This window comes from Candoia aspera, chromosome 4 (genome assembly GCF_035149785.1).
Source record: "Candoia aspera isolate rCanAsp1 chromosome 4, rCanAsp1.hap2, whole genome shotgun sequence".
Taxonomy (NCBI): domain Eukaryota; kingdom Metazoa; phylum Chordata; class Lepidosauria; order Squamata; family Boidae; genus Candoia; species Candoia aspera.
In genome coordinates, this window is record NC_086156.1 from 80,173,045 (window position 1) to 80,197,686 (window position 24,642).

At 41.1% G+C, this 24,642-nt stretch overlaps 2 protein-coding genes across 3 annotated transcripts in view; both read left to right on the forward strand.

Annotated features, from left to right (window-relative positions):
• Window positions 1-3,752, forward strand: part of KCNH4 (potassium voltage-gated channel subfamily H member 4) — a 56,824-nt gene extending 53,072 nt beyond the window's left edge. The window contains exons 15-16 of the mRNA XM_063302000.1: window positions 224-300; window positions 3,089-3,752. Of these exons, the coding sequence (XP_063158070.1) occupies window positions 224-300; window positions 3,089-3,652 (641 nt within the window). The 3' untranslated portion in view covers window positions 3,653-3,752. The remainder of the gene's footprint in view (window positions 1-223; window positions 301-3,088) is intronic.
• Window positions 3,753-11,004: 7,252 nt separating this feature from the next.
• Window positions 11,005-24,628, forward strand: RAB5C (RAB5C, member RAS oncogene family). Of its 2 annotated transcripts, none has more exons than XM_063300736.1 (6): window positions 11,005-11,143; window positions 14,056-14,273; window positions 19,772-19,923; window positions 21,257-21,379; window positions 22,655-22,748; window positions 23,333-24,628. In XM_063300736.1, exons 2-6 carry the CDS (start codon window positions 14,108-14,110, stop codon window positions 23,446-23,448), a joined length of 651 nt encoding a protein of 216 aa, XP_063156806.1. In that variant the 5' UTR covers window positions 11,005-11,143; window positions 14,056-14,107; the 3' UTR covers window positions 23,449-24,628. The 2 variants fall into 2 exon arrangements, with proteins under 2 accessions (XP_063156806.1, XP_063156808.1); XM_063300738.1 differs by having other exon boundaries at window positions 11,028-11,143; window positions 14,062-14,273.
• The last annotated feature ends 14 nt before the right edge of the window (window positions 24,629-24,642 follow it).

The following is a 24,642-nucleotide window of genomic DNA, read 5'->3' on the forward strand; positions in this document are numbered from 1 at the left end:
TAGGGATCTACTTTTGCACTACGAGGAGATACGTTGTATTTCAGTATAAATGATATCTGACCCCCTCCCCCCTTTTTTTTTGTTTTCTTGTTTGGCTTACATATTCCTTTTTCAGCAATACATAAATGGCCACCTTAGTATGAACCTGGTATTAGGGATAGCTTAGAAACCAGCCTATGAATATTTTTACTCACTTCCCCCATTCCCTTGGATTTTCTCACAGGGACAGAACCAGCCAATCCCATGTTAGCTACAGAAACTGATGAGGTAAAGCAGAACATCAGAAGGCTGAATCAAGAGGTAGGACACAAGCTGTAATTTGTGGAGAGACTCACTAGAGCTCCATCCTAGCATCTATTTATTGTGTCAGAGTTTGGCTATAGAAAGTACAAAGTTACATGTGAAATGAAAATACCTCTGAATATGTGCAAAGTGCATTTACCTTGCCATCCAAGGAATTACAGGGGCATCCTTATATATTGGAGTTCAGATGTGTTTCCAGACAGGTTCAGGTTTAGTATCTCTTTCACTGAAATTTTGGCATTGTTAGAATTGCTTAATTTGGTTAAATGTTGGCCTGATACAGGACAGATCCAAGATCTTTTGCTATGCACCTTCCCCTGTTTCACATTACGGAAGTTAAGTGAATTGCCAGTTGAATCTTAGTTTAGTACCAGTGATATGAGAGTGAATATAGTAGGCCAGCCTGCATATAGTAGATCAGCTGAATAGAGGAGGGCAAGCCAAGAGGCAGAGAGATCAGTACTCAGACAGAGACAGATAGCTAATAAATTAAGCACAACCAAGCAGTTTTTGCCACTGTTGCTTCTCAGCATCTGCCACCTGAGACAGTTGCCTCCTTCTCTCTAATGGCAAGGCTGGCCCTGATTTGAGGTCCTTCCTCCTCCTTCCCACTCACTCCATGCCTGAAGCTGTGGAAAAGATAAATGCTCCCCAAAGATTACTCCTTGTGTCCAACACTTGTTTTTTTTGGCTCAGTTACATTTGTTTCTGCCCTGGCAGGATGAAGAAAGATGAGAGTGTAAGTTGCATATGCAGCCCCTGTGTTGGCGTTTCTGACTGTGGGTGTAAGAGTTTAAATTAAAATTTAATTTAAAATTTAAATTTGGTGACAATTGCCTAGCAACAGAGCCTGCCCATTCCTTTTTTCCCCCCATCATCTTTCTAAGTTGCCTTTGTCTTCTTCTCCATTCTATGGAGAAACTCAGCTTGGGCAGCACTTCCTTACCAGGCCTCCCTTCTAGGGTCCCTTCCTGTGGGTTTCTTTGTCCATAATTGCCCTAGAGACATCAGAACGGAGCATGACATAAACAGAAATCCAAGTCTAGAATTCTAAAATCACATAACTTTAAAATGTGACTCACTCACTATGTGAGTCCTTTACTGGACTTTGAACGTGAAGATTGTCATTGGCACTAATGGCCCCACAACACCCCATTTCTTTCTCTCAATTGGTGCCTCCCCTATCCCCTATGCACTGAGCTGCTGGGACTGTTGCAGAGGATAGTCGGGTGCAAGTGGCAAAATAAGGGAGAACATTTTTTATGCATTCAGCATCCCTAACAGTGAAAGGAGTTGTTTGAGTTGATTAGATCTAGGCCTTAATATCATCAGCTGTTATTTTAAAGTTTGTCCCTCTCAATTGATTATGCTGCCAGGTAAAGGCAGTATTTAATTTTTGAACAGTTATGTGCAGTATGGGAAACCTGTCATTTTTTTTGGAAAGAAACCCCACTCTGCAGGGAGATTAACTGATGACTGTTTGAGTATGGAAAGGGTACTTGATACATGCTCAGAGGTACTTGCCTTTACTGTATAGTATTTGTTAACCATTATATTATATTTTCATTTCAAGATGGTGCCTTTGGCTAAAATGGATAGGGATGCTGTGTGGGTTGGGTTTGATCACGAGAGGAAGGAAAGGAAGAGAGCTGATCAAATCTGCCTCCCACTGAAACCTGTTAAAAGAAAGAAGGTTGGAGGACAAGAAACATATATCTATAGATGATTATCTTTATTATAGTCACTAACTAGCAAATTAAACTGTCGACATCATAAAAGAGTAAAAAAACAAAGAGCGGGAAGCCACAACATAGGGAAGAAAGCTTGGAGATTATCTAGAAGTACAGTAAAATGCCTTAAGATCGGAAGCATTTCTAACATGTCAACAGGAGTGCATATGACATTTGTTGCAGTACAATACAATAATTATGGATAGTGGGATGTTAAAAGTAGAACCTAAGTGAGTAAATGACTAAATTAATAAAAATACTTCAGGAGTAAAATACAGTGCTAGAATTCTACCTATTATTATACTATTAAATGAATACATAGAGACGTGAGTTTCTGTCAGGGCCACAACTAGGGTCTGTGTCACCCGGGGCAAACATGGATTCCGCGCCCATTTTGACGCCCCCCCCAGCACTCATTTTGGTGCCCCCCCAGCGTTCATTTTGGTGCCCCACCAGCATGGCGCCCGGGGAACATGCCCCGGTTGCCGCCCCCCTAGTTGTGGCCCTGGTTTCTATATATGTAAGTATGCATAAATAAAATCTTACATTTGTCAGTGATAAATAAGATATGACAGGGGGTAAGACCTACATGCAATGTAAGAAATGTAGAAGAACAAAGTAAAATTGTAACATATCCAGAAAGGAATCATAGGACTGGATCACTAGTGTAATTTTTCTCTGCTTTTCAAGTAGTTACTTTTACTCCTAAGATCAGCTGCAGCTGCTCCATTTCACTGATCAAGAAGGAAGAAACTGAGGATGAAAAATAAAGGGCTCAGCACAATCATGTGGCTAAGCTCGGAAGTGGCCTTCCCTCTTGACTCAAGAGATGAGCGTGCAAGCTCATGATAGATTGCAGAGCTGCTGTAATGTAACAGTGAAGAATATATTCTACCCTAAATATATAAGGATTTCAGGCAAACTAGTTATCCTCCACTGTATGCTGTATGGAAATAGTCATTCCAATATACCATATTGTAAGAATGCTTGATGCCATTTCCCAAAAAATTCTAGGTGGTGTTCCTTTTCTCTTTATTTTTCTTGCCTCCCTATAGATCAACAACCTGAACCGGGAAGTTTCTCAACTCAGCCAAGAGTTACAGCATCTCATGAGCCTTCTTCAGGGCCAGCTTGCCACTCAGTCTTCCTCCAACCCTACCTCAGTCTGTCTTCACAGCTGTGAGCAGACCTCGCCTTCCTTGTCTCCTGTCAGCAGGTTGCCTTCATCTCGGACCTCAGTTTCCCTGCCACCCCATAGCCTTCTGGCCTCCTCCTTGCCTATGCTCCCCAGCCTTCCAGCATCCTCGAGCCTGGACTTTTCTGCCTTCACCAGCTCTCTGCCTTCCACTGCCTCCCAGGACATGGAACTCTTAGAGCCCCAGAAGAGGAGGGGATCCACCTCTTGTGGTTCTGTAAGTCCCACGGAACAACCTCAGGCTGACAAGGAACATTGTGATCCCCACTCTGGGCAGACAACTAATACGACTTCTCATTCAAGCTCACCCATGTTATATCCTGTCACCTCTCTTTCCCCCAAAAACTCTTTCCCCACCTGTTCAGGACAGGGCTGTTCACAAACAAACTTTTATTTCCGCTCTAGTCCAGAGAGCTTTCACTGATGCCAAGGAGCCTTTTGCCACAACTTCTTCCTTTAGGATATTTGGTGCGTAGGACTCCACAGCCGCCAGCACCAAACTTCCTGTTTTTTAAAATGCATATATTGTTATTACTACCGTATTTCTTTTTAAAAGTTATTCCTTTGGAAAAGGACATTATTCACATGAGAATGAAACATTCTGGTTTTCAAGTTACTTTTAAAAAACAGTTATACAACCATTGATTCATAAATCTTGTAGATGCATTTTGAAGACAGTAATGTTATAAATGGTGTTGCCAGATTCAGAATGGTTATACTCTATTTATCCTCAAACCCTTCAGTCTAATATCATTGGTCAATGGATATGTTACAACATACATACACAAACGCTTGCACATATGTGAATTAAGGGACTATAGGACCGATCCAAAGCAGTGAGAGTCTAAATGGGACCTTCACTCTTCTACTTAACATGTCATATAATCCACCAGGAAATTTACCTGTGCAAGCCTCATTGAAACTAATGTGAGTTGTACAAGAATAACGCTAGAGCAGTCAACATTCATTTTGATGAGGTTTGGATGGAAGAACTTCCAATGGATTATAGTCTATGAGTCAGCAATGCCCCCACTGCCACCCTGAATGGTACCTCAAATTCACTGCCTGAAGCCTCAAGTCAGTTCAGGGTACAGCTACTTCTCCAGGTGGATTCAAATGAGGATCAACTGCTAGAGATTTTTTTGTGGGTCAAATTCATTTCTTGAGTTTGCTGTTCCCTTCCCCAAAGAACTTGGCTATATCTGCTATACATAAGCACATGTGTATGTGTTTTCAATCCTGCTATTTAAGAACCAAAGTTTTTTTCTATTGAGTTTTTTTGTTTTTGTTTTCCTCCACTTCTTTTTTTTTTCCTGTTAATGTTGTAAAAAAGGTGCAAGTGAGGGTATGTGAACTTCTACCTTCTGCTGAAATGCATTTACCCAGGACAAACCCTGCAAAGATTTCAACTGCACTTTTCAAGGAATCATGAAGTTTTTTCAAAGCAAGGGAGTCTTTGGCCTGCCAGATGCTATCAGGGCCAACCAGCATCTGAAGGGGCTCCTTCAAAAGAACGGATGCATTCCTCTTAAATCTAACATCCCATATGGCATGAACCTCTTAATTTCTCCATGGGTTAATAAATGTTGAGTTTTAAATGTGAGGGACTTTCTCTCTCCACTGCTTCTCTGTGTGTTAATACTGCAACCACCAGACTTAGAATGCACACACAAGCACAAAACCCAAATAACAAACCATAAACTATGGAGAAATCAAGATTGCTGGAATCATATATTGTGCTAAACAAACCCAATTAGGGGGGGCAACCGGGGCATGTGCCCTGGGCACCGCACTGGTGGGGCACCAAAATGGGCACGGAATCCATATTTGCCCCAGGTGACACAGACCCTAGTTGCGGCCCTGAACAAACCAACCAACCAAACAAAAAAATCATTCTGGCTTCATGCAATGTATGAACCATGTGAGTGAGCCAGACACCAGGAAGGAGACATGCTAGAGACACATTTTTTTCTACCAAAAGGTGCTAAGGTTCATACCTGATCAGGAGGAATTTATAATGGTATATACAATCTGTGTTCTAACTCCTAGATAGGAGCTGACAGTATCTCAAGGAAACTGACTCTGTGCTTGTTAAGTGTTCAATTTGTAAGAAAGAAAAGTAAGCATTATTACTAATATGCCACAACCAGGCTGCTGAATCCCCTATACACATTAACCTCAAAATAGGTATGCAAGTGTGTGGCTGTCTCCCACTGAGAGCATGTGCACAGATATGTTTACATACTGGAATACTGTAAATAGACTCCAGCTCTGAGTCAAGACCTAAATGCTGGTGATCAGGAGACAAAAGGCTGTCTTTGCCAGTTTCAAAGCAGATGAGCCTCTGATTATTTCCTGATTTCTTTTATGCCCCTGTTATACAGTATCATTGTGAGGGCCATCAGGAAATAATGAGATAATAAGTTTCAGGCTTATCTCTGTTGAAGAAAGGACCAGGAGATTCTGATTTTAAAAACTCCCAATTTCACTATATTCATTCTTCTTCCTTGTCCTAGTACCACTGTAGTCTTGCACAGCTGAGCATCTAAGACAGCATGTTTGTTGCTATGGCAACTGTTGCCACTGCTTTGTTGGCCACTGTCAAGTTCTGTAGTGACCAGGTTAGAAGAGGGGGAGGGGCCGGTTAGATGTCCCATTACAACTGTGTTCCTCCTGTCCATTATACACATCCCCTTGATTAGTTTTTTCCCTGGGATTCAATCCTGTTGCCATGATAGGACCCACATCTCCTAGCAACCAGAAGCACAGTTGCCTTTTCCTTGGCAACACTGGCCTGCTTTCTTCCTAATAAGACCTGAAGGGGCATTTCATTTCATCACCTACCCCAGAGAGCAGGCATTGTGGTTACGTGATGCCAGCAGCTGGTTCTGAACTCATCCATCAGTATTTTTCCAAAGGTATACACAATGTCAACATATTTCTTTAAAAAAAAATCAGCTGCTTCTTTAGTCAGGAAACGAAATGACCTGAACATATATTTACATACATGCATACATAAACAGAAAGGCCAAAAATTAAGAATTGCAGCAAACAGAAACATATCATTGCTTGAATTAATTCTATCGGTATGTATAATCCATTCAGTGTCATTTATTTGTAGTATGTTCTGTGCTCTAACAGAATAAGCATTACCTCTGGCCCTACAGAGGATTGTCAGCTCCCAGGGAATGGGAAGCACTATACTCTGAAGCAGTTTCTGTACCTGAGACCAGGGACAACAGTTTTTAGGGCAGAGGGTGTGGTAGGCAAGCTAAACTTATTTTATTTTGAAGCTAGCAAGAACAAAGATGTTTTCCTTGCCTTGAAACGACCTCTGCAGGTCAGTTGCAAAATAGCACCAATGAGGGCCACAAAATTGGAAACACTAATCTTTTGATGGGAGAAATCTATATGCCAACTGCTTATTATCTTATCCAACTGCTAATCACCAGAAGTGGAGCTCAACTCTAAGAGATAAAGGACTCTGTCTCGCTTTGTGAGATGCTGTGTGCACATTTGTGTAACAGAAAGAGAGCTACAATAGACTGATCTGTTGCACTGAAAAACCTGAGACTCCCATGGCATTCTGTACTTCCTTTTCATTTCTCAGTGGCCTCCTACTAGCTCCAAATCTACTGGTCCTTGTCACTTGAGTTTGTTCTTAAAGTTAATGGCTGCATTCACAGGGCACACTAAACCATGATAAAGCAACCATATTTTAGTTTAGGTTTAGCATGTTGGATTAAAAAGTTCATGTGGTCAGTTTATGCCTCATGTCATCCAGAGCAAGAACATTGAAGTAACTGAATAGACTATTGCTCAAATAACCACTGGTGTGTCAGGAGAACACAGCCAAAGATGGTCTATGGTCTAAATTACTTTCAAATAAATAACAAGTCACCAGCCCATTTTTCTATTATTAAAGATGGAGAATTCATTCGGAAAAGGTCTATAAATATTTTATATAAATAAACTTTATTTTTAGATTGGATTACAAAATCAAATATATGTGTGAAAAACATTCATGAACTACATGGAAATAAATATGGATTAAATCCAATCTCCTTTAAGGCAAGCAAGTTTTAATATGTATGCATGTTATTATTTTATTCATACAATCGTCTACTAAATACAAATCAACAAAAGGAAACAAGGGCTGTTTCTCAGCTCCCATAAGACTTTAAGAAAGATATAAGACACAAATGTCCAACCTTTTTGGCCAGTGGGCACATCGGGAATTTTGAGAGCATATTATCGGTGCTATAGTTGACATAGGGGGAAGGGAATGTTTGACCACACACAAACTATTTGTCCTGTTCAGATGGCCAAGCAGAAAACTAACAAAGTTAGGTGGCTCGTGAAACCTGGAAGGTGATTACCAAGAGTCTATTGGCACACTGATGCCCATAAGGACATTGATAGAGAACCCAGATATAAAGAATAAAGGCATTTTTTTCAATTACTCCGGTGCTCTATCCACCAAAGTAGCTTTCAGTCAATTCCAGACTACTTTATTTAGAGTTCTAAACGGAGGAATATGTACAGTGAACTTGTTTGGACCAAGGGCCACACTTTCACCCCTTCCAAACTTAGGAGCAGCATCAGTTGAGATAGGCAGTGACTTGCTTTGTCTGTTATGACATCATAGCCCTGGGATGCAATTTAGGAAGCTAAGCCAAATCATTACCAATTCAACTCCTTTTCAGAGAAATGCTGCAGTTTTGCAGTGTTTCCCATTGATGAGAACTCCTGCTTTTCATCATTAGCGAATTCCCCCATCCTCCTACAGGCAAGGCAAGATGGTGTCTTACCACATCCCTTCTCCACCCCAGCTGCTCAAAAGGGGAGTTGCTACTCCTCCTATAGAGTGTCCAGCTGATGTCTTTTAAACATTTTCCTCCTGCCATGGAAAGCAAATGTAGTGAGAGAAGAATGAGGATAGTGAGTGGGCAGCACTGTGGCCAGTTTTTTGCACCCTCCGGTAGGCTAGTTGGATGGAACACTAGGTGACACCGGGGAAGATGGAGCCCAACAGTGGGAGATGTGCACAGGGGTGTGTATGCAATATGAGCAGCAAATCCAGTATCTTCATGCAAATGCCCTTAGTCAGTGACTGAATACTTGGATATTATAGAAAGTGGGTCAGGCCAGCCCCAAATTTAAACATAATTATGTACTTAAAATGTAATTAAAAATGACAACTGGAAGGATTCTGGGGGTTGCATTCCAGGCTTTCATGGGCCACACAGAGTCTTAGGCTTCAGGCTGTGCACTTTTAATATCACAGCTTAGGACCATCTTAATGGAAAGACTGCCTCCTACCCAGTTCCTCCTCAGGAGCTGTGTTCCATATGCTCCAACTCCAAATAAAATCACGGGGACGTAAGAAAAAGGCCTGGTAACAACCCTCCTATGGAATAATAACCCAGCCCTCACCACCAGAGAGTCTTTTCAGTTTCTTTGTCATCTTTTCAATGCTAGTTCAAAGCCTTATTATTCACCCAGGCCTTTCATATTAAATATAAAACTTCTACAATGTGAAATTATCTAATTTTTCACTAAGCAAAGGAAAATCCTTTAGGTTGGACTTCTACTGGTTTTGTTTCATTACATATTCTCAGAAGACCTACATTGAAGAGAAGCCCCTTAAATATGGCAAATCAGTCATTCAGTGAGTGACAGCTAATTACTAAAATACAATCCAATTGCACCAAATACAAATAGGACACTGTACCTGTATGTGTACACATACACACACACACATACGTGTATGTTGTAAGATGAAGAACTGAAATATACGTTGTTTTTTCTTAAATCATGATTACTTGATAAACTATTGGCACCACATCATTTTCTTTTCTAATATTTGCAGGATTAATAGTATCCAGAGGGCTAATAGTATCCAGACACCCTGGAGAAGATGCTGATGCTAGGGAGAGTGGAAGGCAAAAGGAAGAGGGGCCGACCAAGGGCAAGATGGATGGATGATATTCTAGAGGTGACGGACTCGTCCCTGGGGGAGCTGGGGATGTTGACGACCGACAGGAAGCTCTGGCGTGGGCTGGTCCATGAAGTCACGAAGAGTCGGAAGCGACTAAACGAATAAACAACAACAACAACAAAAGAGGGCTAATAGTGTTAGTCTGTTGAATTAAACATAATAATCCTGCTGATAAGTGAAGAACTATACATTTTCATCACCTAAGTATTTATGAATTTCAGCCTAGTTTTATCAGACCCATGCAGCATTATCTTAGGAAACAAGTATATATATCCTTAATAGGATGGGTGGGAACATAAACAGTAAGGCAAGTAGAAAATGAAATTTATTTATTTTATTTTTATCCCACCTTTATTAGTTTTATAAATAACTCAAGGCAGCGAACATACCCAAAACTCCTTCCTCCTCCTATTTTCCCCACAACAGGCAACCCTGTGAGGTTTGTTGGGCTGAGAGAGTGTGACTGGCCCAAGGCCATCCAGCTGGCTTTCATGCCTAAAGTGGGACTAGAACTCACAGTCTCCTGGTTTCCAGCCCAGCACCTTAGCCACTAGACCAGAAGATACAGCAATAATTGCCTATTGAGAGTGTCCATTCACAAAAGAGTTGTTAAGTGTGATATAAATGTTCTTGTATTGTTGAACTGATTAAAACATACAGCATTACAAAAGCTTTCTTGTAATCCACCTGCAATGAAATAGGGATAGTACTGCAATTTAAAATACATTATTGGACAGCACAGGAGTAAAGAGAGGGGCACACGCTTACTTTCTAATTAAACAGGAACCTAGAGATGCACATTGCAACTGGAGAAAGAAAAACTATATATATTCAGGGAGGGGGGCTCTATGCTTAGAAGCCCTCATATGTCACTCTTCTGGGAATAAATATTTATTTAGAGATATGGCTGCCCATCTTAATAATTCTCTCTCTCTCTCTCCCTCCCCCCCCTCTCTATATATAAAACCTCAAAACACAAATCCAAATAAGCTTAAAATAGCCATAAAACAATAGCAGAGGTGCTCACCACAGAGCTGCACCTATACTTGGCTCAACTAACATCCCAGTCCAAAGCCTGGGGGAAGAGCCAAGTCTTCACAGCCTTCCAGTAGACTACAGATAGGTGTCCTCCGGATCTTAGGCGGGAGGCTGTTCCATAAGGCAGGCATTGCAACAAACATATATAAATTATTAACAACTTTAAGGTAATGACAAAAATCAACATATTTGAAATTATATCTTACATTAATCGGGAAATGCCAGATTTTTAAAAAAGTACTTGGGGGAGCTACATCCCTCCCAAAGTGGATTTTTTTAAAAGTTAAATGTTTACTGTTACCTAATGTTTCCTCCAAATTCTATTCCACCTTCCCCCTATATGCAATACAAGAAGATAAAGACATAATATTGATCCACATCGGGCGGTCTCTCCAACCAGGCGCTCTCCAATTCGATAGCACTATATTGGGATGTAGTATGACTCCCATCATTCCCATCCATTGCAGTCGAATGTAATGGGAGTTATATTACGCCCCATCTGGACCTTTCCTGGGCTTCCGACACACGAGTATATTCCTAACCGGTGATAACGCCCCTCCTTTCAACTAATGCTCGTTATTCTTGGCCGCACCCGCTTTGCAATCGCTTTTCCCACCCTCTCGAATGACATCACCAGCCCGGAATGAAAAGGAGGGGCTTCGAATTCTTTCTCTTGATTGGCCAACGAGATAGCCTGTCAGGAAGAGAGAGGAAGTAGAAAACAACCCTTAGCAATGCGGAGCTTCTAGTGGAAGCGGAAGAAGCTGAAAAGAAGCCGAGGGCGGAAGTGGCGGCGTTTGAGATTTGGAATTGGGGTAAAGGGGATTCTAGTAGGCGGCGGACTGTTTTCCGCGGCGGTCCCGCAGGCGGGAGCGGGTAAGTGTCTGGTTGAGCGTCAGGTTTTGCTGGCGAAAGACGGGAATCAATTCCTGGAGTCACAGGCTGCCTTTTCTCCCGAGGGAAGGGGGAGATTTCAGTTCTTGGGGGAGTCCTTCAATTTTCCCTCCGTCACACATGGGAGTGGCTTGGAAGTGGGGTTTCTTAGCTGTGGCAAGCCAAATGGAGCTTCCATGTTCAGAGGCAGTGGTGCTGGAGGACGAGGACGAGAGGAATTCTTGGCTTCTCGGAGGCAACTGGATCGCACTGTTGGGACTAGAGTGGTATCTGCTTTGGTTACAAAAAGCTGCGCTGGGGTTGGGACTTGTTGACAAGGTCCTCGTGCTTTGCTTTGAGAAATAACATGAACTGGAACGAGTCTCTGACCTGAGAGCTAGACAACATAATCGCTGACATTTAAACAAAGCTGTGGGATGAATTTGTACTAATGTGCCTGTTGAGACAGAGGAATTTCACTGCAATGGTGCTGCTTATGGTGGGTGTGACGTTCCTCATTGGGGGCACTTCCCTCCTTTTTTTCGTTTAATGAGACTTATTTATATTTGATGTCAGTATCTGAAATTTAGGTACAGCTTTCATGGCATGCAATCTTTTTAATATGTATTATGCCATGTATTAAAAGAATAAAGGTGGCAGATTTGTATAGCATTCTCTTAGGGCAAATCAGGTTAATAAAGGGGCAGGTTATTTCCTCTTTATAATTTCATCATGCGATTTCTCTTTCCAATAGCGACCCCATTTATTTATGCTCTGTATAGGTTATTTGATCTGGTGAGAAATGAAGGGCTCTGTTAAATGTTCTGTGATGTTTGTATGTGGAAGGTCTTTCACTCTTCCCAAGCTTCGTACTTTTACATCCTTGCTCTTTAAGTGCTCGTTAAATATCAATTCCAAGACAAGTAAGCTAATATTTAATAGCTTTCCCCATTTACATTTTTAATGTGTCTGTTTTTTAACACCTTTCTTACCATAGGTTTGGGGGAGTTACATTTACAAGTTTGTTGTTCTGCCATACTTTTATAGCGATGATTCTCTTGCTTTGCTTTCTGAAGTCACACCAATTGCTCTGAGTCTAACCAAGACAGAAACAAAACTCCCACTTATATGTTGACAGGCATTTTGTTATTATAAATATCAGCTATGAAAACTGTTAGATGCAAAATTGCAATAATGCTGTTGATAATTTTTACTGCTGTAACTATAAAATAATTTAATAAATAAAATAAGTGAGGCCTCATGGCCAGAACAGCAGGTTTGTTTTCACTCTGTGCTCTTCTCTTCACTTGTCTGATCAAGTTTGCCCCTTTCTCTTGTGTAAATGAATAGTAATAGTTGCTATATACAATGTTCTATTTATGGCGGAAGTTCATAAGGTGCCTTGGGACAGTGTGATAATAAGGACAAATCCTGGCCTTGCTTCTGATAGTATCAGATAGGGTTCCTATAAGATGGCTTTTCCCAACCAGGAATCCTCAGGATGTAATTTGGCCTTGATGGCCATGGATGATAGGAACTGTAATCCAATACATGTGGATATAAGGTTGGGAAAAGCAAGAAATGACACTGGTTTTTGAGCCAAATAAAATCATTTTATTAGTCTTATACATGTTATGTTAGGTCAGCAACCTTCTCTAAACATACTGAACTTGCTTACCTCAAGAACCCTGTGTTACTGTAAAATCTGCATAATTTGTGGCCAGGGCTTCCCCTCATCTGATAAATGCAGGTACTGGTTACAGGTTGAAAATCTGGTGGTGCTGGAATCTTTTCAGATAACCTTTATTTATTTATATTTATATTTCAAATTTCTGTCACCGCCCATCTCCCCCCAAAGGGGGACTCTGGGCGGTTTACAACAAAATAAACAATTTAAAACCATAAAACCATAAAACCTAATTTACAATGCCAACTATCATTATAAATAGATAGAAGATCCATTGTGGTGAAAAGCTCTCATTCAATTTATTCATTAAGTGACTAGCCTTTATGGTTTTTAACAAATGCTACAATCAGCTATGACTGTATTTCATTGCAGTGAAATATAGTTCATAGAAAAAAAAATAACTTACTGGAGTCATTTAGTTATATTCTACTTTAAAGCTTGCCAACAATGTTTCTTGCTTGAAAACCTTAATTTTAACCGCTGAATTCCCAAACATAATATCTAAGACCATTTTTCCCCGATACTCAAGTTTCTAATTCAATGGCTAATTGCACTGGCCCATGGTTTCTCAACCGGGGTTCCATGGAATCCTAGGGTTCCACGAGAGATCACTAGGGGTTCCCTGGGAGATCACAATTTATTTAAAAAATTATTTCAAATTCAGGCAACTTCACATTAGGTAAGTTTCATTCTTTATTTTTAGTTTAAGAACACTGTTGATGCATATATACAGGCCTACATATGAAAAGAATATAATAATTTTGTAACTCGTGGCCTATAATTGAGACTGAATGTACAGGGATTTCCCAAGACCTGGAAAATATTTCAAGGGTTCCTCAAGAGTAAAAAAGTTAGGAAAGGCTAATGGCCATTTCCCTTTCAATTCTGAACTGCTATACTGAAAAAAATGCTATAAGCTGCAAAATGCTAAATGATTTACCTAAACCTGTTTGATATCATCTTGTCATCATAGTATTCAAAGCTTAATATTTCTTAGCAGTCACTTAATTTTTGCACTTCTGTGACTTGTAAAATGCTTTTCATTTCATCTTTGCTGCTGCAAGTCTCTGAAGTGAAGAACTACAGTATTCTTTCCATTTTAGTAACAGACTTACTTGCTCAAAGATGTCACACAGACGATGATTCAGATTGGCTCTTTGAATTGAACACTTTAGCCATTGTAAAAAAAAAACTGGCTCTTATTCTGGATGAAATATTTCTCTTTCAGTTGCAGAATTGTTCCCCTTGCTGACAGTCCCATCTTTCCATCGTAGTAGGCCATGGCAGGCCGTGGTGGAGCTGCACGTCCAAATGGGCCAGCTGCAGGAAATAAAATCTGTCAGTTCAAACTGGTGCTCCTTGGAGAGTCAGCTGTTGGGAAGTCAAGCCTTGTCTTGCGCTTTGTAAAAGGACAGTTCCATGAGTACCAGGAGAGCACAATCGGAGGTAAGTGCCCCCATCATGGATAAAGCTCTTCAGAATCCAAATCTCTTTGAAAATTAGTCTAGTATGGTGGTTAACAAGCTTTTGCCATTAAGGAGGTCTTTCTAAACTAACTTTTACAGAAGATTCTCGGAGGTGAGGGAGATGCTCTCTGAGCTACATTTGTGTCACAATGGATTGCTGGGCACCATTGTTAATTCTGTCTGTTCATCATCTAGCACCCTCTATATGTGTTGGACTACAACTCCCAGAATTCTCTAGCAGCAGGTCATGATTGCTGGGAATTCTGGAAGTTGGGTTACATATCTAGATGGTAGGTTATTATTTGGTAGGTTATTATTCAACAGTATCCAGTGGCTGGGGAATTCTGGGAGTTGAAGTCCAACATCTTAAAGTTGCCAAGGTTGAGAAACACTGCAGTAGACTATGCCTCCAGCAATCCATTGTAACCACACAGTTGGAGAGCAACCTATCTTTAGACAAACATATTTTCTTCTTATGATATTTAGTGTGGAATACTGATAAGGTTGAAAGCCTTGGTCCAAATGATTTCCCAGAACTGCATTCTTCCAGAAGTGTTCCCCAACTATCAGTTTTTTTCTGAGGGTAGGAACTTGGCAGAAGGATTGAGTTGTCTTCAGGAAATGCTGACATTGGGGTTAGTTAGTTAGTTAGTCATTCATTGCATTTATTGCATTTATCTCTGGCGTAATCAAAATGCTTCTGGATGGTTTACAACAAACATGAGTACAATGTAGTAAAATACCCATGGTTGTTGTTTATTCATTTAGTCGCTTCCGACTCTTTGTGACTTCATGGACCAGCCCACGCCAGAGCTTCCTGTCGGTTGTCAACACCCCAGGGATGAGTCCGTCACCTCTAGAATATCATCCATCCATCTTGCCCTTGGTCGGCCCCTCTTCCTTTTGCCTTCCACTCTCCCTAGCATCAGCATCTTCTCCAGGGTGTCCTGTCTTCTCATTATGTGGCCAAAGTATTTCAGTTTTGCCTTTAATATCATTCCCTCAAGTGAGCAGTCTGGCTTTATTTCCTGGAGGATGGACTGGTTTGATTTTCTTGCAGTCCAAGGCACTCTCAGAATTTTCCTCCAACACCACAGTTCAAAAGCATCGATCTTCCTTCTCTCAGCCTTCCTTATGGTCCAGCTCTCACAGCCATATGTTACTATCGGGAATACCATTGCTTTAACTATGCGGACCTTTGTTGTCAGTGTGATGTCTCTGCTCTTAACTATTTTATCGAGATTTGTCATTGCTCTTCTCCCAAGGATTAAGCGTCTTCTGATTTCCTGACTGCAGTCAGCATCTGCAGTAATCTTTGCACCTAGAAATACAAAGTCTTTCACTGCTTCTACATTTTCTCCCTCTATTTGCCAGTTATCAATCAAGCTGGTTGCCATAATCTTGGTTTTTTTGAGGTTTAGCTGCAAACCAGCTTTTGCACTTTCTTCTTTCACCTTCATCATAAGGCTCCTCAGTTCCTCTTCGCTTTCAGCCATCAGAGTGGTATCATCTGCATATCTGAGATTGTTAATGTTTCTTCCAGTGATTTTAACTCCAGCCTTGGATTCCTCAAGCCCAGCTTGTCGCATGATGTGTTCTGCATACAAGTTGAATAGGTAGGGTGAGAGTATACAGCCCTGCCGTACTCCTTTCCCAATCTTAAACCAGTCTGTTGTTCCGTGGTCTGTTCTTACTGTTGCTACTTGGTCGTTATACAGATTCTTCAGGAGGCATACAAGATGACTTGGTATCCCCATACCACTAAGAACTTGCCACAATTTGTTATGGTCCACACAGTCAAAGGCTTTAGAATAGTCAATAAAACAGAAATAGATGTTTTTCTGAAACTCCCTGGCTTTTTCCATTATCCAGCGGATATTGGCAATTTGCTCCCTAGTTCCTCTGCCTTTTCTAAACCCAGCTTGTACATCTGGCAATTCTCGCTCCATGAACTGCTGAAGTCTACCTTGCAGGATCTTGAGCATTACCTTACTGGCATGTGAAATGAGTGCCACTGTTCGATAGTTTGAACATTCTTTAGTGTTTCCCTTTTTTGGTATGGGGATATAAGTTGATTTTTTCCAGTCTGATGGCCATTCTTGTGTTTTCCAAATTTGCTGGCATATAGCATGCATTACCTTGACAGCATCATCTTGCAAGATTTTGAACAGTTCAGCTGGGATGCCGTCGTCTCCTGTTGCCTTGTTATTAGCAATGCTTCTTAAGGCCCACTCAACCTCACTCTTCAGGATGTCTGGCTCTAGCTCACTGACCACACCGTCAAAGCTATCCCCGATATTGTTATCCTTCCTATACAGGTCTTCTGTATATTCTTGCCACCTTTTCTTGATCTCTTCTTCTTCTGTTAGGTCCTTGCCATCTTTGTTTTTGATCATACCCATTTTGGCCTGGAATTTACCTCCAATGTTTCTAATTTTCTGGAAGAGGTCTCTTGTCCTTCCTATTCTATTGTCTTCTTCCACTTCCGCGCATTGCTTGTTTAAAAATAATTCCTTATCTCTTCTGGCTAACCTCTGGAATTTTGCATTTAATTGGGCATATCTCCCCCTATCACTGTTGCCTTTTGCTTTCCTTCTTTCTTGGGCTACTTCTAGTGTCTCAGCAGACAGCCATTTTGCCTTCTTGGTTTTGTCTTTCTTTCGGATGTATTTTGTTGCCGCCTCCTGAACAATGCTGCCAACTTCTGTCCAGAGTTCTTCCGGGACCCTATCTACTAAGTCCAGTCCCTTAAATCTATTCTTCACCTCCACTGCATATTCCTTAGGAATATTAGTGAGCTCATATCTAGCTGATCTTCCCTAATCTCTTTAGTCTGATCCTAAATTGTGCAAGAAGTAGTTCGTGATCTGAACTACAGTCAGCTCCAGGTCTTGTTTTTATCGACTGTATAGATGTCCGCCACCTTTGGCTGCAAAGGATGTAGTCAATCTGATTTCGGTGTTGTCCATCTGGTGAAGTCCGTGTATAAAGCCGTCTCTTAGGTTGTTGGAAGAGAGTGTTTGTTATGCAGAGTGAATTGTCTTGGCAAAATTCTATCAGCCTGTGTCCTGCTTCATTTTGTTCTCCCAGGCCATGCTTACCTGTAATTCCCGGTGTCATTTGAGTGCCCACCTTAGCATTCCAGTCTCCTGTGATGAAAACGACATCTCTTTTAGGTGTGTTGTCCAGTAGGTGCTGCAGATCCTCATAGAACTGCTCTACTTCAGCTTCTTCAGCATCTGTGGTTCGGGCGTATATTTGGATCACTGTGATGTTAGATGGCTTGCCTTGAATTCGAATTGAGATCATTCTATCGTTTTTTGGATGGTATCCAAGCACTGCTTTAGCCACTTTACTATTAATTATGAAGGCTACTCCATTTCTTCTGTGGTCCTCTTGTCCACAGTAGTAGATCTGGTGGTCATTTGATGTGAAGTGGCCCATTCCAGTCCATTTCAGTTCACTGACACCCAAAATGTCTATCTTTAATCTTGACATCTCACCAATAACCACATCCAATTTGCCCTGGCTCATAGATCTTACATTCCAGGTTCCAATGGTGTGTTGATCCTTAGAACATCGGATTCGCCGTTCGCCACCAGCAGCATCGGCCGCTAGCCGTCCTTTCGGCTTTGAGCTAGCTGCGTCATCACATCTGGGGCTAGTTGAACTCATCCTCTGTTCCTCCCCAGTAGCATTTTGACCATCTTCTGACCTGGGGGTCTCATCTTCCGATGATATACCGACATATCTCTGGTTGTACTGATCCATTTAGTGTTCACGGCAAGAATACTGGGGTGGGTTGCCATTACCTTCCCCAGGGATCGCATTTAGTCTGACCTCTCTGTCATGACCTTCCCATCTTGGGTGGCCCTTCACGGTTTAGCTCATGGCATCATTGAGGTGCTCCAGCACCACGACAAGGTAACGATCCTTTGCTGAAGAAAATACCCATGGTACAAGCTATAAAATATAAACTAAGTAACCTAAGAAATGACATTTAACATGTTCCTTTGAGACTTTACAGCCCTGGTTCCAATTCAAGTGGAAAGAATAAAAACAAGGCATTGCAAGTACATGGCCATGCAGAAACATGGCTTTGTCAAATTGTCATATCTGGCTTGAGGCCAACAGCTACAGCAGAAAATGTTCCTCAACAAGTGCCAGGCACCACTGTATACCCTGACAGTTCTGTACACATCTAAGCTTTTCTGGCCAGGTTTGAGTCAGGTCTTTTTGACTATGCAGAAATGCACAATCTGAAGAGGGTGATGGCTACCTAAGAACTTACTTGCATATGGCCAGGTATCTGCATTCTATACATACTGAGCTGATGGAATTGAACCACAGACTACAGGCTTGTGTCCCGAACATCACAATATGTTTTGTAGATCCTGCTTGCCTGATGTTGCAAGAAAGGTGTGATTGGTTTGGCTTCATCCACACTAACATCCTAAGTCTAGTTTGCTTTCTTCTCTTCATGATTTGAAGTGAAAGAGGGGGAACAAATTCAGGGGTTTTAAAAATAAAGCACCTAGCAAGCACCTCAGTACAATATTCAGTTAATCACTTCACAGTGGCTCGGTAGTTGGAAGCAGCCACCAGAATGCATCTCTCATTGCCAAGTTGGTATGCTTGACTTGTTATCAGTATTACTTGTAAGATACCTATATATGATGGGGCTTCACATGAGCTCAAGGCCCACTTCTGTACACAGATATATGCCAACTACACAGACAAAACTCATGTATGAACTGATCTTCAGTCCAGCCCTCTGTCTGCAGGAAAAGTTCCCACACACCAAGCTGGCCTCCCCAATTAATATTTTACTCTTCACAGTAAAGTCCTATAATGTATTTATAACACGACCCTAACTAGACACAGCACACTTAACCATATTGTGGGTTGGCTTATTGTATCATACAAACCCAGAGTATTATTCAGATTGCAGTTAAGCCATTTCTCCCTAATCATCTGTAACCATGGCTTATTGTAGGTTAGTTTATTTTAACTTCACTCTGTGGACTCAATGTAGCTTTGGATCATTTTCCTCAAATAAATGAACAAGTATAAGGTTTTTGACTCATTTGTTTAACGGGGTTTTCTTTTATCTAGTTTAGGACGTGTGAACAGAGCGTGTTTTAGGTCATATTTAAGCAGACATTGAAAATTCAAAAGGGTTCACGAACTGTAAGCATCACTGTGCTTTTCCATTAGCACAGCTATGTACCAGCTATGTCAGTGGGAGAAAACCTATTCCAGATATGTTACTGAGAAGAAACTTGTTTTAGGTATACTGCATGTGGTAATTACTGGGTTATTGTAAGCTAGAAATACAAACTGTAGTAGCCAAGGCTTGGATGCTTTACAGGTGAAAAAAGCTCTTGTTGCTATGTAAAATATAGCCATACCTGAGCAGAACCCAAACCCCGATCTCTACTCCTGTTCTGACTGTGCTTTAATCCTACTGTGTTCCAGCTGCTTTCCTCACACAGACCATTTGCTTAGATGATACAACAGTCAAGTTTGAAATCTGGGATACAGCTGGACAGGAGCGCTACCACAGCCTGGCACCCATGTATTATCGAGGGGCACAAGCTGCCATAGTTGTTTATGACATCACTAACATGGTAAGGCTTTGTATAGACTGGGTCCAAGATTATTCCACATGGCCAAGAGTTGGGACTTTTCTGGTCCCATTCCCCTTAAGCATATGCTATCCCAGGCATATAGGAATGCATCTACTGAATGCATGACATTCTAGGAGTGAACCATTGATGCAAAACAGCTTGAGTTTCTTGCAGGTTGACTTTAATATTGGGGCCTAGTTCCCACAGTGTTACATCTCTGAGCAGTACAATTTCAGACAGCTTATTCCATGCAAAAGGTCTCTGCATGTCTTTTTTTTTTAAATATGACCCAATGAAAGGGGAGGCAGGTTAAAGCCCTCATCTGCAGCCTCAAGTGATGTAGCATAGACATCACTTATTGACCTCAATAAGAACTTGGCCTCAGTTAAGACTGCTTTAACCAGGTACTGGAACAGGGTACCCACAGATGTCCTGATGTCTATAATTCTATTGAATGGCCTTCTGTTGACTTACAGAATTAATTTCTATCAAAAATAAAAATAGCCCAAATTTCACAAAACTGCCATATCTGGAATGATATCTGTTTTCACATGAGCTGGGCCATTTTTAAAGTTTCAAACATGCCATAGTGGAGAACTTACATAGGTCAGGGCTGAGTTGTTGGGTTCTTGGTATTCTCTAAGCTTCCTTCTCTTCCTGCAGACGTTTCATTCCCAGGCTTGATAACACTGTTGATGCAGGAAGAGAAGCAAGCTCAGAGGTATAGCTGAATGCTATTTCCATAGGGCTGTAGCTGTTTATTTATTTACTACTTTTGTGGGTGCTTAGCTTTAAAAAAAAATCTCAAAGAGGTTTATAAGTCTGGGAACAACTAAGCTTTGCTACATATTTGAAGTTAAAATCTAGCAATTTGACATTTTTGTATTAACTTTTCCATATACAAAATCCCAGGCACTGACACCATCCACATTAATCTTGAATTAATCCTGTGCACATAGTCTATCTCCTTCTCCCCTGTGACCAGGAGAAAGATAAACCAGAATTCAGTTTTCATTTTAATAAATACAAACTAAAAATCGTGGTTCACCATTGGGATAGGAAATCTGCAGCTCTCCAGAAGCTGACCTGCTGTTCTTGGTATCTCTTGCCATTGTACTTCAGCAACTTTTGCCCCTTAGCTAGGTGGAGGGAGGAATTTCATTCCTTAAGGCCCAGTTTATTTTCTCACACCTGGTATAGTGCTTGAAGCTATCCCCCAGTCCAGGTGTAGAATATATATTATATGAGGCATCACCTACCTTGGAGCAGGAGGCATGTTATACATTGGTGTTCCAGGAGGTGAGAATTATGGAGCTGTGTTTGCTATTCATAGGACACTTTTGTGCGTGCCAAGAACTGGGTGAAGGAACTGCAACGGCAAGCTAGCTCTAGCATTGTCATTGCCCTGGCGGGGAACAAGGCTGACCTGGCCAGCAAGCGAGCTGTTGACTTCCAGGTAGGTGAGGTTTTTCTGCTGGGAAGTAGTAGTTTCACCTTCTGCTGTGCTCTCGAGGAACCATTTCTACATGAACAATAAGTTCCCTATGATAGTTTGAGCACCCTAAGGTGGTTTAGTGCCGCCCTTCCCAAACCCTATTGTATCCTTTTCAAATTTCTCTCTTTGCATAAGGACTATAAGAGATGCCTTATCAGGATAATTCCTCAACAAAATGTTTTTGACTGGAGAAGGTGATCCAATAGGTACCATAAGCTATGAATTGGGAAAGCCTTGACTCATATTTCACCTTTGCTATCAATTTGCTACTCAATCTTAAACAACTTTATTGACAAAATAAAATTTGATAGCTTTTTAACCATCATGATTCTTTAGCATGTGTTTTCAGCAACCAGCAGAGCATCTCCAAGCACTGAAAAAGACAACATTCTGAAAAGTCTTAACCCACTAATCTGAGAGAAGTGGGCTTTGTAAACAGCTTTATTTGTATTCTTTTCACACACTTAAAATCTGAGAGTAATACTAACAAGCTTGTGAAGTTTGCAGCAACTGTAGCTAACTTGTATAAAGATGCTAGATTTAGCAATATTATCTTTTTCTTATCTCATACCTTTTATTTCTTGGTTGCTACAAATTAATATGTAGTCACAAATTCATTAAACCAGGCATGAACAATTTGTGGCCGGAACCCCCCTTTGTTGTCCCTGGAGTCACTTTTTGGCTATGATTATTCAATATTCTTCTTCTCCTTCTCCCTTTGAGAAGTTAAGATGATGAGCTTAAGGTGGCATTCCCTCTTCCAAGTTTTCAGCTGAAGTGGGTCTGAACCTGGTTTCCCTGACCCCAGCCCATGAAATTAGCACACACTATTCGAAAAAAGCACGGAACTGTAGATCATTTGCTGTTGTCTCTGAGGCCCTTCTGTAATAAGGATGGTGACTTTGGCTTATCTTTCAGGGTAGTTGTAAAGACTGTTGAGAAATAAATTGGAACCCTTTGAATGTCTAATGTGTACAATAATTAAACCTAGTCCTGGGAATTATCAAGCATATTACATCTTAACATGTTTGGTCAGTATTTCTATATCTGTCCTGTAGTCCCTCTTTTGAAATGTGGGAGGCTAGAGTTTTTAGTCAAAACTTGGTATGACAGAAGGATGGCTGTTTTTAATGGCACTGATATGGTCTAACTGTAGAAAAAGCCAGTCAGGCTAAGCAGAGAAGGCTAAACACACCTCTCTGCAAATTCTGACCTTGCTGATATGATTGCTTACAGGAAGCCCAGATCTATGCAGAGGACAACAGCTTGCTGTTTATGGAGACGTCAGCGAAGACAGCAATGAATGTGAATGAGGCTTTCATGGCAATAGGTTAGTCAAGGGAAGGGAAAAGGCAGCATGAGGAGGGTCTCTTTTCCAACTACTGCCATGGGCTAGACCAAGCAAAACTTAGTAACGAGCTCCCAAACAGTCTGCAGAATTTTAACAGTGTAAATTTGTGGTAAGTTGCAGGCCTAAGCAAAGGAGGACCTTTCTGGCGTTGGCTAAGAGCATAGGCTCGGAAAGTTGCAGTCCTGCACTCAGAAACCTGAAAGAGGGAAGTACAGATAAGGCAGGGAACACAGAAATGAATAGAAAGGAAAGGTGGGTGTGAAAAGGATTGGTTGAATGACAGACTAGGTGGAGGTGGAAGGGAAACATGGGAGGCTTGTCAGCTGTGGAACAAGAAGGTCCAAAGGCTTGGGGGTAGAAGGGTTGGCTTATGGGCACTTAAAGTGTATCTTGGGGATAGCCATTTCCAGTTGAATTACAACAAGAACATTGGGCAGATTTAGCCATGAAAAAAACTAGAGATCTGAGTAAATCTCCCCCCACTTTCTTTTGTGCTTTTAATTTTTTCCATGGAGTGAATTTAAAGGCCAGGGTCCTGACTATACCCTCCTCTCTCCCCTCAGCAAAGAAACTTCCCAAAAATGAACCACAGAGTGCAACAGGGACAGCAGGCAAGAATCTAAATGTCAGCCTCCAGGAGAGTACCCAATCCAGCAAGGGGCAGTGTTGCAGCAACTAAGGGTTCCTGTCTGGCAGCCCCAGTTGGAATGCATCTGAATCAATTGCACTTACAGAAGAACAGCTGCCAGGATCTCTCTTTTACTTCCTCCTCCTCCTCCTCTGAGATCTTTTTCTTACCACAGAATGGGGAGGGGAGCACAGCAGAGGCCACTCTTTTCCTGAACAAACAATACATTCATTTTTTTTAAAAGTCTTAACCACCTTTTTTAAAATACAGATGAACAGTGGCACTCTTCTACATCTTTGTGGGTAGATAATAACATGTGCTTTCAAAACCTTGGTCCCTCTTCTTTTTCTGCCTTTTATCTTCTGAAGGGGTTTATAGTCTTGCATTTGCTCAGAGCTACTTGGAAGAAAGACATCTCTCTTTTGGACAAAATGTGTCTTCTACAACATCTGCTTGGTGATTCTAAGCTGCTTCAGCTGATAGGGTTCTACCCTAAAGAATGGTAGGAATTGTAGCCTGGGGAGGGTACAGAAAAAGGAATGAGTTGCGGAACTACTATGCACAGCATTCTTTGGTTGAGACCCTGGTTCAGGAATGACATACATGCCTGTAAAAGATCATGTTCCAGAAACCTGCAGGTAACCACGAATTGAAACTGTAGTATTAATGATAGAGAGAAACCTGTAGCCTTTAAGCTTTGTTTTGACCAAATTTGCAATTATGAATGTTTTTGAAGAAGAACAGTAGAGAGCTGGTTTTCTTCTTCTTTTGTATTCTAGTTTCCAGCATATAACAAATCAGTATCTTTTTAATAACATATACCAACTAGTTCTTCATCCTTCTTAGGTTGCGTTGGGCTTTTGGTATGCCAAATCTACATTAACCTATTATTTACATGTTGGATGTAATGCACTAATTCAGCCTGTTAAAGAAATTATATAAAATGATCATTTTTTTGATGAGCAGCATTATGTATTAGTAACCCTATCATGATGTTGGATGTATCAGTGGAACAGGTTGGGAGAGTGTATTCAAGCTGGGGAGGGGGGCACTGATAGTTATTTGCATATACACAACATTGATAATAAAACTGCAAAAGGGGTCTTGTTTCTGAGCTAGTGTCTGAGGCAATTTTTGTCTTACACATATTGGTATTTAGGACTCTACATCAGTCTCTTCAATGCAAAGCTCCAGTTGTGTATGAGTTAAAAATAAATTTTTATAAATCAAATATGGAAAATTGAG

What these genes read in the sequence shown, in the direction of transcription:
- RAB5C (XM_063300736.1), top strand. Translation starts at nt 14,108, where the DNA reads ATGGCAGGCCGTGGTGGAGCTGCACGTCCAAATGGGCCAGCTGCAGGA. An exon ending in CCAGGAGAGCACAATCGGAG is followed by an intron (nt 14,274 to 19,771) that starts GTAAGTGCCCCC and finishes ACTGTGTTCCAG; the next exon opens with CTGCTTTCCTCACACAGACC. An exon ending in TTTATGACATCACTAACATG is followed by an intron (nt 19,924 to 21,256) that starts GTAAGGCTTTGT and finishes TGCTATTCATAG; the next exon opens with GACACTTTTGTGCGTGCCAA.